At 39.0% G+C, this 16,241-nt stretch overlaps 1 protein-coding gene across 1 annotated transcript in view; it reads right to left on the reverse strand.

Annotated features, from left to right (window-relative positions):
* Positions 1-16,241, reverse strand: part of ETF1 (eukaryotic translation termination factor 1) — a 28,092-nt gene that overhangs the window by 3,340 nt on the left and 8,511 nt on the right. The window contains exons 3-9 of the mRNA XM_082650159.1: positions 6,370-6,545; positions 5,854-5,993; positions 2,957-3,095; positions 2,439-2,629; positions 1,481-1,610; positions 794-949; positions 322-386 (exon numbers count right to left, since the gene is read on the reverse strand). Of these exons, the coding sequence (XP_082506285.1) occupies positions 322-386; positions 794-949; positions 1,481-1,610; positions 2,439-2,629; positions 2,957-3,095; positions 5,854-5,993; positions 6,370-6,545 (997 nt within the window). The remainder of the gene's footprint in view (positions 1-321; positions 387-793; positions 950-1,480; positions 1,611-2,438; positions 2,630-2,956; positions 3,096-5,853; positions 5,994-6,369; positions 6,546-16,241) is intronic.

Consider the following 16,241-nt stretch of genomic DNA (forward strand, 5'->3'; position numbering starts at 1 on the left):
GCCGCTGAGCCTGCGCGTCCGGAGCCTGTGCTCCGCAACGGGAGAGGCCACAACAGTGAGGCCCACGTACCGCAAAAAAAAAAAAATAAAAAATAAAAAAAAAAATAAAAATAAAAATAAGGAACCAGGGTAACCATGACCTGGCCTCCTTCTTTGGAATCAGATCAGTATGTGGCATACCGGAGCTGACCACCTCCCGGTACTCCCCACTGCCAGCAAGTACGAGGTTTGGTTTTCCAAGGCTGATGCTACTCTGTGCTGCCAGGGCTCTAACATATGGATTTATGTTTCCTTGTGTGTATCACCAAACCAATCACATACCTCTTTGTCTGTAAAATGAGATTTATCCTTCTCTTGTTCTGGAGTTAGATAGAGAATTTTCTCCTCTGCAGCATTGGGGAAAAAAGAATGTGTTAACCCGCTTCTCATACTAACAGGTTTAAGTTGCATGAGATGAATCAGGTTAGATGAAAGAGCTCCTGAACGCATTCTAGCAACCTTCTTTTCATAAGAACATTAGTCAGCATGCAATGAATGAATGTCTACCAGGTACACTGCTCCTATCATAAGGAAACACCAAAGATATTTAAGATATAGCCCTTGTCCTCAAAATATTTAACAATCTTAGGTAGACATTTATCAGTTCAATTGGATACAGACTGAAAGACTGGGAAACACGGTATAGATCTGCCTTTTCATTGCTCCTGAAATCAGCCACCTTTCCCAAATCTCCCTCCCAGGCTTCTTGAATACACAGGTCAGTAATAGTCATCTTATTTTCTAATTCTCATACCTTCTGTGCCTTGGCAATGAAGAACATATCTCATTATATCCAGATTTTCATAGACTATTAGAATCTCTACAGCTCCCATTTCTAAAGCCTTTAGTGTATCTTCAACTCCAAAACAGTACTTGCCCGTGTCCTGGCTGATTTCATCAAAGTATCGCCCTGTGGTTAGGGACAGGTTATTAAGAACATATATTAAGGTTTCTTTTGTAGATACAGACCTTCTTACTCAAAATCAGGAAGAGAAAAAAGTCAACTTAAAAATGAGTAAGTGCCAAATGTCAGTGAAAAATCACACTGCTAGTTGAGGCTCCAGAAAATGACTCTGAAGAGGTAACAGTTGGGCCAAATACACAATCATTTGGAAATGTGTGTCAAATTAGAAACATAGCCAAACAATGGCCCCATTAATTTTTAATTTGAGCTCTCTATTCATCACTCTTATTACAAAGGATAATTAATATGGGAACTCTAACTGAAGTTTGGTTCCTATTGCCAAAAACAGTAAAAACAGTAGAAAAACAAACACATTTATTAGACTTAACAACTAAAGAAAGATTAATGATTCCACTGAAGAGGACTTAAAATGCTAAATCTTCCTTCTACCTTTTCAGTGTTTTGTTTCGTACATATAATCATACACATATACATACAAAAACATTTCACAGTAAGTAAGTTGCATTTCACTGATACCTATTAACTTCTTCTCTTGAATGAACTTCACGTTGGAGAGGACTTCAGTAGATAACTCAATAGCTTGGTTGAATCCATTTTCACCACCATAAGATATATCAACTAATTTTAAAACTTTTGATTGCAACCTCTGACACAATTAAAAAAAATTTAAAAAGCACATCATTAGTACTTCAGAACACCCTTACCAAGACCCATTACCTTTTAATGACATGCAAAACTAGCAACACGATCAGTGAAGCCTCAAGAGGAGGGGAAAGAGCCCAATTTACTCATGAATAGGTCTCACTGAAGAACACTGCCAGGATAAACTTCTTAGCCAATGATATCACACATTCTATCAGACCTATAAAAGCCTAACTCATTAAACACAAACAAAACAAAGTGTCTTGTGGAGGAAAGGAGGAACTATTGGTTCCTGCTATATAAGGTGGTAGAGTATATAAGACAGCTTCTTTAGTGAGCCTTCTACTGTAATGCTACTACCCCACACCAGAAGAACACCTTGGGAATGTGTTATGCCCAGCCCAAGTCATAAACCAATAGAGCTTTCTGGATTAAACGCTTTAGGCTTAATCAGCTCCGTCATATTGCTGAGAGGTTCACTGCTTTACTTACCTCCAGGAAAAAGACAGGAAAAACCAGTCCTAGTTTCTTTGAAATCAAACTCCATTTTAAAGCCAATTATGGCAACCCACTAAAAGCAGGGGCCAACATAGGGTCCAGAAAGATACTATCCCAAAAATGGCTGATTTCAAAAGAAAAAAAGTCCAGAAAGACATGGGGGAATATCTAATATTCCTAATAATACACATGGAATTTTGTCCACTCAGAGCTAGGTTTTTAACACAGAATTTTTCACTGTAAAAGTAAAAAAGATGTGCATGTCCCAGCACTCAGAGAACTCAACTACTCTCACCTAGAAACTTACATAAAGGAGCATCTACTTCTCACTTACCTGATCAAACATATCAGATTGACTTAGTTCAGTTTTAAAGTCAGCTGATCCAGCTAAAACAAGACCAGCCACATTCACTTTGTCCCCAGAAATAAACAGCTGCACAGCAGTCTCAGCTACTTTCCGAACATAGTTATGTCGCTTTTCCATTCTTAAACGGGCAAAACGCAAGGCTGACTGACCTCCTCTACCTTTGACAAAGAAAAGTAGTGAGAGAAAAAGTCAATTATTAAAAAGTACAAGATGCCTTGCTAATTAAAAAGTAACTATATAATCATGCTATTCCCCAAGGAAAGGAGAAAGAGGAAAATCACTATTCCCTTAACTTAAATGTTTGGTATAAGCTATTACTGGCTTTCCCAGAGTGACCACTAATTCTCTAGTCAAAAGAGCCACAAGCACCAACAAGTCATTGCATGATGCTTCTCCCATCATCTGGATTTACTTTCCCCTATTATACAATTTGCTTCTTTAATCAGATACAAAGGAAAGGTGCTCATGTTCTCTTCCTAGATTACCATGTTTCTTTGGGAGATCCACGGTGAATTTGTGCAGAACTTCTCTTGTATTTCCTTGGAGTGTGCCAAAAAGTGCACCACTACCATCTATTACAATGAAGCCAAACTTGCTATCATCTGAAAGTAGTGCTGTAAGAGCCTGAAAAGCAAACACAGGTACCACACAATAAACCTCAAAGCTTTGCTAAAGTCAAGACAAAAATCCAAAAGGACATATACAAGCCCTCTCCACTCACTTGTATGAGTACTACAGAAAAACCATTTCATGGAGTAATTTATAGACTTCAGCTATAAATATGTAACTCACATGGACAAATTTGAACCAGATTCAGGAGAAAACCAACAATATCAATGTGAAGCCTTTTTACAAAGCTGACCTAGGCACAGGAATGCAAAACTAATACAGAGTTACAGGGCTCAAATTCTTCCTAGGTCCTTGATTTTAGACTGATGATGGTCTAGGGAACATAACATTCAAAGTCTAACCTCCAAAAGTTGACTTTCTGTTACCATTAATAACCCCAGCATTAATAGGCGGTATTCACTATGGCAAATAAGAGTATCTTGTAAATCAACTCTAGAGTAGTACTCACTGAGTACAAAACCCAGAAACAGTCTATAAAAAGATCTAATTTTTAAATGTTTCATTTAACTATGTCTTGAGTATCATTAATGATATCAGGATCTAAAACTCAATTTTATATTGAAGGTACTACAGGTAATAATTCTGAATTTTTATGGGGGAAAATCCTCCTTCTGGGTTAGGATAATATCACTGTATTTCTGCCTCCTGAAAGAGAAAATATTTAAATAGTCCTGGGACCCATATAGATGGGCAAGACTTTCCATGATGGAGTTTAAATTCTATAGACTTGGTGGATGACTAATTACTAGGTGGCAGCCTCTTTAGCACTAATTATTACCCAAACCATTTAACTGAGGAAGAAAATACCTCCTTCAGGAATTGACTGGAAAGCAGATTAATCACTAAGAATCACCCTTTTACCAAAGCACGCCCGGTAATTAGCATTAAGACATGAATATTGGGCTTCCCTGGTGGCGCAGTGGTTAAGAATCTGCCTGCCAATGCAGAGGAACACAGATTCGAGCCCTGGTCTGGGAAGATCCCACATGCTGTGGAGCAACTAAGTCCGTGTGCCACAACTACTGAGCTTGCGAGCCACAACTACTGAGCCCATGTGCCACAACTACTTAAGCCTGCGCACCTAGAGCCCGTGCTCCACAACGAGAAGCCACTGCAATGAGAAGCTCGCACACCACGACGAAGAGTAGCCCCCGCTCGCTGCAACTAGAGAAAGCCCGTGCACAACAGTGAAGACCCAACACAGCCAAAAATAAATAAATTTATAAAACAAAACAAAACAAAATTAAATAAAACAAAGTGTTGGCGGATATTAAAAAAAAAAAAGACATGAATATTGCCCACGTTAAAAATTTTGCCTTATCCCAATAACCTCTGATACGCAGCTTGATTAATTTAGGTTTTTAACAAGCCTGCTCATCAGGGAATAGACTTATCCCTCGTAAGAATGTATAAATATCCCGATTAAACACGACATAAGTTGTATTGTTCAGTATGCCACATTCGTATGTAGTTATTGACATACACGTTAAAGCCAAGATAAAGCTAGCACAATGAAATGGTGTCTTGGAAGAGGAGTTAAGGTTTAGAAAAACCAATGAAGCTAACTTAGTAAGTAAGCTAAAACTAGGTAACATGAGTACCAGGTACTATTTAAATGAACAAGATTTAAAATCTGCTTTCATCAAACCAGACAACAGTTAAGTTGGAGAGGGTGGCAAAGAGCTTCTCCAATAAAGCTTTTGCCAGAAGGAGGCTGTGTTAGCCAAGAGAAAATCAGTCTCCACCATCTATGCAACCGCTCAAGATCTGACTGGAACTGAACTTCCTGTCAAGTTAGCAAAATCATCCATTGTAAACTGTGTCGACAAATGTCAATTCTAATTCCACTGTAGAGGTTTTCCCCTAGGTCGATGAAAGGCAAGAGACTGAACTAGGAGCCAGCTGTGAATTCCTGATTGTTCTACTGTTGACTGATTTAGGTCACTCTAATGAGTTTTCCTTTCCACCCTTAATGTTCATCATATTATGGCAGCTCTGTCACTCAAAAGTTTTATAGGGGGCGGGGGAAGCTCTTATGGACCTGCTAATAAAGATTTTACAATCTGTGAGCTGAAAACTAAGCGAGAAATGTAGAGAAGTATCATGGATACATAGGGAGACATGGAGATCAGGTAACCAATTATTTCTTTGCTTCTAATTAGTTCTTCAAACCCAGCTTAGCACTTTCCTCAAACATGCTGAATGATCATATCATTCAGTGCCATAATAATTAAAAAAAAATAAAAGCCAGCCTTGTAAAATGGCACAATTAAAACAGACTGGCAATTCCTGAAATGGTTAAACAGTTACCATATGACCCAGAAATTTCACTCCTAGGTATATACCTGCCCCCAATGAAAACATATGGACATACAAAAACTTGTATGTTCAAAGCAGTATTATTCATAACAAACAGTGGAAACAACATATTCATCAAATGATGTTAAATAAGTAAAATGTGGCAAATATTATTTGGTAATAAAAAGGAATGAAGCAAAATACATGCCACAACATGGATGAACCTTGAAAACATGCTAAGTGAAAGAAGCTAGGCACAAAAGGCCACCCATTCTATCATTCCATTTATATTGAAATGCCCAGCACAAGCAAATCCACAGAGAGAAAATAGATTAGGGGTAGCCTAGAGCTGAGAGATCTTGGGGTGTGGGGGTAGGGAGGGAGGACTGGGAATGACTGCTAATGGGTATGGGGTTTCTTTCCGGGTAATGAAAATATTCGATGAACTTCTTACCTCTGTATGGAATTTGTTGTCACACAAATACAATGAAGTATTAATTGGTTTGAAAGGTTCAAAGTCAATGTTGACTTTCTTTTCTTTTCCTTCTTCTGTTACAATTGTACCACAGTAAACAACCAGGCCATTTGGAGGTACTGCAAAGAACACAAACAATTTCTCTACTTACATCCACAGCTAATTTTCCTCAATTAATAGAAAATGTTCCCACAGCCTGTTGTTCCTGCCCCTCATAATTTAAATAAAGTGGAAATATCTGTAAATCTCTCAGGCAGATTTCTCTCCCTAATTGTGAAACTTGAGATGTTTTAAAAAGGAGGATTTATTATTTTAAGTACAGTGAATACTACTTAACTTTCAAAAAATAACTTAGGGGGAAAAAAAAAGACCAAAGGGACAATGCTTATGGCTGGGTGAAGAAAACACTAGTGACCGAAAGCATCATGGCAGGATCAAAGTGGAAAATACAACCAAGACAAAGTAGAGGAGGTAAATGATCAAGCTCCAGATTACCTTTGTTATAAAGTTTGAGTCTTTGTTGTACAGATGTAATGGCTCCCAGGACTGAAAGGCGGTTTACTCGTGACTTAATGTTAGATGCAGTTCCAAACTCATCTGCTAACATTTTTGCCACTCGTGAAATCTGGTCTTTGGGAGGAATGATCAATGATATCATGCTTGTGCCATTGCTGTCGAAGAAAGTATAGCATTAGAGGTTTAAGTACCATATAAGTAAAGAGTTACCATTAATAAAGGGAGTTAAAAGTGAGACGCCCCTAAAATAGTAGAAATAAATCACTCTCAAGGTGACCATGAAGGTAGGGGCTACACCACTGTAATCAAAGTATACCCAGAGCTAGGAATTGTGTTCAGAATACGGTAGGTGCTCCAAAAACAAACATATATAGAATAATGGAACAGAATCGAGAGCCCAGAAATAAACCCACACACACCTACAGTCAATCTTTGACAAAGAGGCAAGAATATACAACAGAGAAAAGACAGTCTCTTCAGCAAGTGGTGCTGGGAAAGCTGGGCAGCCGCCTGTAAATCAATGAAGTTAGAACACCCCCTCACACCATACACAAAAATAAACTCAAGATGCTTAAAGACTTAAATACAAGACATGACACCATAGAGCTCCTAGAAGAGAACATAAGACAAAACATTTTCAGACATAAATCATACCAGTGTTTTCTTAGGTCAGTCTCCCAAGGCAATAGAAATAAAAGCAAAAATAAACAAATGGGACCTAATCAAACTTGTAAACTTTTGCACAGCAAAGAAACCATAAAGAAAACAAAGAGACAACCTACTGAATGCAAGAAAATATTTGCAAACGATGAGACTGACAAGGGCTTAATTTCCAAAGTATACAAACAGCTCATACAACTCAATAACAAAAAACAAACAACCCAATCAAAAAATGGGCAGAAGACCTAAATAGACATTTCATGAAAAGATGCTCAACATTGCTAATTATCAGAGAAATGCACATCAAAACTACAATGAGGTATCACCTCACAACAGTAAGAATGGCTATCATCAAAAAGTTTACAAATAACAAATGGTAGAAAGGGTGTAGAGAAAAGGGAACCCTCCCTACACTGTTGGTGGGAATGTAAAATGGTGCAGCCACTATGGAAAACAGTATGGAGGTTCCTTAAAAAACTAAAAATATAACTACCATATGATCCAGCAATCCCACTCCTGGGCACATACCCAGAGAAAACTTGAAAATTTGAAACGATACATGCACCCCAATGTTCACAGCAGCACTATTTACAATAACCAAGACATGGAAGCAACCTAAATGTCCATCGAGAGATGAATGGATGAAGATGTGGTAAACACACACACACATGAATACTACTCAGCCATAAAAAAGAAAAATAATGCTATCTGCAGCAAAATGGATGGACCTAGAGACTATCATACTAAGTGAAATCAGAGACAAATACCATATCACTTACATGTGGAATCTAAAAATATGACACAAATGAAATTATTTACAAAACAGAAACAGACTCACAGACGTAGAAAACAAACTTATGGTTACCAAAGGAGAAAGCGGGTGGGGGAGGGATAAATTAGGAGTTTGGGATTAGCAAATACAAACTAATATATATATAAAATAAACAACAAGGTCCCATTGTATAGCACAGGCAACTATATTCAATATCCTGTAATAAACCATAATGGAAATGAATATGAAAAATATGTATTATAACTGAATCACTCTGCTGTACACCAGTTTGATTTACAATCAACTATACTTCAATTAAAAAAAAGAATATGGTAGGTGCTCAAATATTTGAATGAATATTAGTTATGTAATATGTAAAGAAGTAAGGCACTTTAAGGGGTTCTTGGGAAACACCTCATTCCCCAAGGAATGAAGAGAGAAGCTTTGATAAGGGTGTGACAACAGGCTGGAGTTTGACCTTGAGTCTATGGCAGAGGCTTGGAATCTGGTGGTTCTTCAGAGGATGATGCCATCATAGGATGGTGCAACAAATCTTTCCAAAGTCTAGATGAAATACCAATTTAATATCCTGGTCCCTCCCTTTAAAATTTCTGGTGGTCCAGTGGTAAAGAATCCGCCTTCCAGTGCAGGGAACGTGGGTTCGATCCCTGGTCGGGGAACTAAGACCCACATGCTGCAGGGCAACTAAGCTGTGCACCACAACTACTGAGCTCGGGCGCCTCAACGAAAGAGCTGGCGTGCCGCAAAACTACAGAGCCCACGCGGCACTAGAGAAAGAAAAAAAAATCCACACACCACAACAAGAGAGAAGCCCGTGCGCCAGAAGGAAGAGCCCACACCACAAAGATCCCGCATGCCACAACTAAGACCCTACGCAGCCAAAAAAATAAATATTAAAAATAAATAAATAAAATTCCAGGCTCACCACGAAAATTTATAATCACTAATTTAGCACCCTAAGTATCCTTATAATGGGAAACGAGAGCCTTGTATTCACAGTGTCACACCCACATACACACACCTCTCTCTCTAAATAAATGTATCTCTAAATATATTTTACATATTAATCACTTTTGAGTTTGATTAAAAAGAGGAATGCACTGAATGTCTGATCAACTCTGGGTACTCAAGCAAATTCAAGTTTCTACAACTAAAAACCAGGACTAAACCCTGACCTATGGAGGACACCCCCAAGGCCTTGTCACATGGGAGGTCCCTTATGAGCAGCCACCAGCCTCACTCTTACCTTAATACTGATGCCAGCAACATATCTTTTTTACCTGGGCATTCTCAAGATACTTACTAGCACCACCAGTTAAGAAATACCTCATTTCAATATTCCTAGTTCTCCTTGAAGCAAACATAAAACTACATTATCGGGCTTCCCTGGTGGCACAGTGGTTAAAAATCCGCCTGCCAATGCAGGGGACACGGGTTGAGCCTTTGTCTGGCAAGATCCCTCATGCCATGGAGCAACTAAGCCCGTGAGCCACAACTACTGAGCCCACGTGCCTAGAGCCCGTGCTCCACAACGAGAACCCACCACAATGAGAAGCCGGCACACCGTAAAGAAGAGGAGCGCCCGCTCACCACAGCTACAGAAAGCCCACGCGCAGCAACGAAGACCCAATGCAGCCAAAAATAAATCAATTAAAACAATCCTATGATAAACCATAATGAAGAGTATAAAAAAAAGAATGTATATATGTATAACTGATCACTTTGCTGTAAAGCAGAGATTAACACAACACTGTAAATCAACTATACTTCAATAAAAATAAGTAAATAAACAAATTGAGACAATTTATATTTTGAAGGCAAAAGCTGATTTGATACGAGCCAAAGCATGTTAAGTAATGTGATTATCATTTTACAGACTGTTTCTACATGATACTTAATGAGTCTGTAGGAAACTTACTTCCTGAGACTCTTATAGATCATGCCCCTAAAGGCTATGACAAGTTTAATCATTACAAGTATTAGTGTCATAATGAAATGGGTGGGGGCTTTCTTTAGATAAACTGGGAAGACTGACAGAAACACCTAAATTTTCCCCTAATCACCGAGTGTGTAATCTCACATATCCAGTGTCTGGTGGAAGTTGGCAAGAAAAAGAAATTAGAAAGATGGGTACAGTGTTAAGTCAAATGGGCTTATGTGCCAAGTGGCGTAAGAAAGAAGGGAAGAGACAGTGAGGGGAACAACATCAAAAAGTAGAGAAAACCCCTAATATTAGCTTTATAACTATAGTTGTTTAAAATCTGGAAGTGTCTGGAAACTACCTTTCTAGAGTAAAATTAACTTCACAAATGTGCACCTTGGTACCAGCATTGGAAAGGTACCTCACTTACACAAGACCCTGCCCTTTGAAAGTTTTCTCCTAGTGGTAAATTCCACAAGTCCCTTAGTCAGACAAGTTTTCTTTATAGAAGGAGACAAGCTGGCTATCAAGCTCTTCCACTATCAAAATGGTTGCTCTCAGATTGTCAGCTAATGTTCCGTCTCCAAAACCGGCACTGTTTCTGTTGGGGTATCTACTCCAAATCTAGAAGGTTGGTTCACAACCTTTGTGATACTTCCCCCAATGAACTACAAGTCGATTAACAATACATGGTAAAGTATGGTGTGTGCTCTGCTGCCACCCCTTGGATAGCAGAGCAAATATTCTAGCCAAACCAGAGAATCAAACAAATTTATGATAAGCAGCTTTAGTTGTTACCACAAACACAAGGAAAATGATCATTAAAAAAAGCTGCTTCCAAGATACACTTCATATAAGATAAAGCATATCCACACACCACACCTGACCCATAGTTATTTCTTCACCTATATAAATGTATATCTAGTTCCATTATTTAAATCACCTAAAACTTCAAATACAGTACTGACAAACCAGACTGATTCGGAACAATCCCTTGCTCATGCACACACACATTTACACTAAGTCAGATGTATCGCTCTCAGACAATTCTACCTGTGGCCGTGTTCCAGTTTCTGAATTAGACAGAAAAAGAATTCTCAAATGAAACAAACTGGTATCTTCTATTACAAAAAAAGAAAAATGATCTTTACAGTCAGTGAGTATGCTCTGGGTCCTATTTTTCAGCTATTAAATGTAACAAACTGCTTTCCTTCCAATATTTATCTTGCTAGGTTCCTGAAGAGGAATTTCCAAAAAACTTTTTGATAATTCCGTCTGGAGTTCTGCCAAATCTTATAGGCCAAAGAGGAAAATAGGAGTTTGCTTTATCTAGGAGGGGCTGGAAAAATTGGGCAAGTAAATTTAACTTTAAACTTGTTCTAGATTGTAGGTGCCACCTGTATATTATGAAAATACACAAGACAGGGAAAAAAGAAGACAGGTTAAATTGCAATATGGGCTTCACTGGCTTGTATTTGTTTTCAGATGAACAATTCTCAAAAGAGCGTATTTCTCTACCCTGGGGCTTTTGGAATCTTTAGGGACCAAGGGAGTTAGTTACTTCTCAAAAGAAGGGCTCAGTTTTAAAAAGCTCATGTGCTCTGATTTACAGAATAGTTTCCTAGGAGATGGAACGAGCAAAGAGGCAGTAAGTAGGAAACGTAATGAGAAGGGGCTCCAAGGATAGCAGGGGTGAAGGCTCAGAGCTCAGGAAGCTAATGTGCACCAAACCCCAAAGGATGTAAAGTTTGAGGCTAAAAAGGATGTTGGGATAAATTAACTGAGTGAACCCAAAATGCCTAAAGGAAATCCCTAAAGCAAGATAATCAGGTGGAGGACAAAGCAATGACCTTAAGATAAGCAGCTATTTACTTTCCACTGCAGATAGGTTAAGAAGATAAGCATCCATTAAGCAACTTCACTGTATAGCACCAGAGTTGGGCAACCTTGCACTCACATCCATTTAACATCCTAGAGAGGACAAAGTGGTAGAGATACCTAAGAACAGAATCTTGTTATAGGATTCCACTTAAAAAAAATGGTTTGGAAGTATAGCTTGCCAAAAAATTTTGTTTGGTAGATTTCTACCAAGTTGCTAAATCTGAAACACTACTTGAAAGTTAGTCTTGGCTTCTTACTCATTTTGAATTTTGACTAATGTTTAAAAAAATTACCTTTCACTAGTTTCCCCTTGTGCCTCTCCCTACCCAGTCTGGGGGAAACCTTATGTTTTTGAATTCATCTGACACCTGACTGGGGATGAGGAAACAAGGATTATTTAAATGGATGGCTTTTACTTTAGAAATTTAAAGGCCACATTATAATCTCTGATGTTTTGTATGTTGGGTTTGATACAGAAAATTAAAGTTTTTCCAGGAATTTCCTGGCAGTCCAGTGGCTAGGACTCTGCATTTCCACTGCAGGGACCATGGGTTCTATCCCTGGTCAGGGAACTAAGATCCTGCACGCTGCACCATGTGACCAAAAATAAATAAATAAATAAAAATTTTTAAAATGAAAAAAAAGGGAGGCTTCTGGTTTTAAAAAATAAATTAAGGAAAAAAAAAAAAGTTTTTCCAGGAAAGCTTCCAAACAAAATAAATAGTCCTCCCCGCCCCCCCCACCCCCCCAAGCCAATCTAAGTTGCTAGACCAGTTTGTGTAAACACCAAAATAAAACCAAGGAAGCTGAGTATTTCATTTTAAAGTAGAGCAAACAGTCCTAAGGGGAGAATGAGAAATAAAGCTCTCACTAAGGAGCTGCTGGCAGTGTATGCAAACTATGCCTTTGATTTTAATAGTTTTCATCCACTCCTCTGCTTTGTCACCATGTCCCTTTCCCAAAGTCAAAAGGCTCTCATTCAAGAGCCAGTGAATTATGAGGTATACAGCAATGATTCACATGCAGGTTGTAAAAACTGAGCAAAATAAGACACAACATACAATGTGCCATGTAAGGCCTCAAGGGCCTCTGTTCTCAGATCCCTTCTTGTTTCTCATCATTTTAGGGGCACTTTCCCTTTTCAAAGAAGAGTTCAGCAGTGCTTCCACCCAGAAGACTAACTTCTGAGAAATAAAACAGCTGGGAGACAGAAGGAAGTAGCTGTAAGTAGACTAAATACGGACAGTAAATAATACTAGACAAAACTCAGGAAGGAAGGGAATTAAATAGCTGACAGCTTTCTGTTCCCTCATTCTCAAAGGTGACCATTGAAAGGAATGTTTCTCTCCCTAGAGTAGTACCACCAGTTACTTACCTAATCCAAGGTTTCATGACCCCTAAACACTATGGACAGGGAAACTTAAGGTTCAGATTGTCAGGACTGAAAGGTCTCTAAAGAAGAAAACACAAGGTAAGCAGAGCAAAGCCTGGGCTGTGGGGTATATGTTTATGTAACTTTACGGCTCTCAGGGTTCCAGCCTCAGGATTCAAGAAGCCTGCTGATGCAGATGGTCATAAGAGTGACAAACAAAAAGAAAAATCTAGGTGCTCTTTGACCTGTAAAGATCTCACCAGTGCTCATCATTAACAATGCTCAAGAACACTTTAGAAAGGTAGGTAGGAAGAAAATGTGGTACCCACAAGCTTGTCCACTGCCCAATTTGCATGAGAGCCACAGAACCCCTGGAGAGCTTTCTTAAAAAGCAAAACAAAAATGCTCCGGTACAAAAAGATCTCCCCTTCCTCTATATTCTGACTCAATAGCTCATGAACAGGGAGAGTGAGGGTGATAGTGATTATGGGTTAAGAGAGTCTCAGTTCTCAAATGGATTGATTTAAACAGAATCAGGTAGATTTTAATGCACAACTAGGGTTAAGAATCACCGTGTCTGGGTTGCTTTGTATGCCTTTAAGCAGACCTCTTAGCCAGCTCAAGTCGTGGAGATTCCATGACCTCACCCCTACCTAAAGAGAAACTCAGAGCCCAAGTGCTGCAAGTAAGCTGCTGTCATTTACCCTAGCAGTAACACAACTCCAGTGAATTGTGATGGCTCAGATGTGCCCAACTTTTTCCAGCCAGAACCCTATCATCAAATCCCTGCCATCCATCTTATCACCCCTACATAATAGAACTACCTTCAGGTTAGGGCAGGAGCATTTTAGAGACTGCCTACTATACGGTCTAGTTGGGACTTAAGAGTATATGCCCCCCAGGAAGCTTTCATCTCGATGTTTGTCTAGGATATGCCTAGGATATGGATGGCCAAGGTTCCCCCTATCCCCTTTTCAAGCTCACAAACCTCAACTTAAATCTCAGACACAGTGTTTCTGGGATTCACTAAGCTAGCTACATTATATGGATCACCAGCTGAAAATCAATCAGTTCCTCTCCAATTACTACTCCTTTTGTCATTTTATTCACCATGGTTTTATATGGGTTTAACATGGGAACGTAGTAGGAGGGTGGTTATGAGCACAGGTTTCCAAATCTGACAGATTTGGGTTCATGTCCTGTCCTATCAGCACAACCTAGGGCAAATTACACATAAATCCATTTGGGACTCAGTTTCTCCTTACTTCACAAGGTCATGAGGATTCTATAAGAGAATATATGTCAACTGCCTAGCATGGAAGCAGATAGATTGCTAAATGGTAACTAGACGGAACTTGATAGCTTCTTGTGCCCTACCCCCCTGCCCTTAATAGTAAAAACCAGAATTAAGGGCACAGCACAGCTGGGCGGGGCGGGGTGTGGTGAGGTGGGGAGCAACACTGTTAGGTGGTGCTGTAGTCTTCTTTGAATCTGAGTTAAGTCCAAAGAGGGAGATAATAGTTGACTTTGTGGTAGGTGGTAATCACCTTTATTGGGTTACAGGACCTGTCAAATCTACCAACAGAACAAAAGAACCAAACCAAAACAGTTCAAAACAATATGGTCAGAACGCTAAAGCTGTTTTGTAATTTATCACAAGGGAGAAATAAAGAAATTCATTTCCCTCTAAAACTTTAAATAGCTTAAGTGGCTTCATCTTACAGCTGCGGCATGGGTTAAATATTCTGATATAATTCAGAGACAGTCACTTCTATCTGGTTATCAGTCACTTCAAAGATCTGACCTGTTTTCTCTTCCACCAAGTAACAGTGAAACAACACTTACTTATTGAAAGCAGAACTCATTTCAGGACATAGTGGATGCTCAAACATTTGAGAATGAATAAATGGTTAATTGCTAACATAAAAAATAGGGTCTTCTCTATATAGTCTCTTCTAAGCGGACGCCAGAGATTTACTTTAAACTACTAAATAAAATACCAATTAAAAGTTTGACAGTCTTTGGAGAGGAACTAACATGTGCCTAGAAATGACTAGTTGTCCCTGCTTTAGCTTCACTAAAATGCTCACACCATCCCATCAGTCTTTTAACACAACAAAACTAACACTTTCAGAATGCCTTCTTTTGCCACCTTTAATTGGTTCATCCTCACCTTGATGCCTGCCCCCCACATTACCTATGATGCAGGTAGGAGGTCGATGGGGCTGCTTTTTATAAAGAGCTTGCAGAATACCAAACTAAGGGAGGATTCTGTTACTGTTGAAAGAGGCTAGACAAAGTTACTAGAAATTGGTTTTGTGCAACTGACCTCAGGGTTAGATGCCATTACCAGATGGGACAAGTACCAATATCTGAACATGCTGAGACATTAAAGCAGTCTCTATCCTAGAGGATACAGTAACTCAAGATGTCCCAATATTTTACAGAAAGTAAAGTTTACAGAAGGTTCATTTTATCCTCAAAGCACTAGGATTGCTGTCCTCCAAAACAAAAATGTATATATCTGGTGGAGTATTTTTTCTACAATTACAGGAATTTACTTTGTCATAAAAAGAAAACTAAAAACAAACAAATCGACCTAGTGGAATATTCCACCAGGGAGCAGCAGAAGCTGGAAAATTTCTCTAGCATTCTCACATCAGTGCAAAGCCAGGAGATATCAATCACAACCAACATTAGGGACTTACTAACAACCAGTGTTCTACACAGGACTGTATAAATGAGAAAGTCCACTTCTTATCTTTTCTGGCCACTACGCCAAGTACTTTTCAAATAAAAGAAAAGCCACAGCCTTCCTGTTAATCTTCTTTCTAATACACAAATGAGCTTCTGGGGAAGGATTTAAAACTTAAGTTTTTTCCCTCACCAATGACGCTCATTAAAAACAAACATGTTCAGTACCCAAATTCTTCCTAGGGTAGATTTGCAAACAGCATGCCTCTTCCCTTTTATCTTTGCTCCTCGGTCTCCACAGATCTGCTCCCTCTAGTAAATTGCAGATCTCCCTGGACAAGAATCCTCCTTTCAAAAGAGAATAGATGTTTCTATTCAGCAAAAGAAATACTAATCAAAGAGCAAGGCAGTGTGGTACAATAGTTAGGATCAGAGGCTCTGGAATCAGGAAAGTGGGAACAGAATCTAGCACTGCCCCGTACTAGACTGTGGTATTAGGCAACCTACTTAATCTCTCTGTACTTCAAATT

This window comes from Grampus griseus (assembly GCF_964374135.1).
Source record: "Grampus griseus genome assembly, chromosome: 3".
Taxonomy (NCBI): Eukaryota; Metazoa; Chordata; class Mammalia; order Artiodactyla; family Delphinidae; genus Grampus; species Grampus griseus.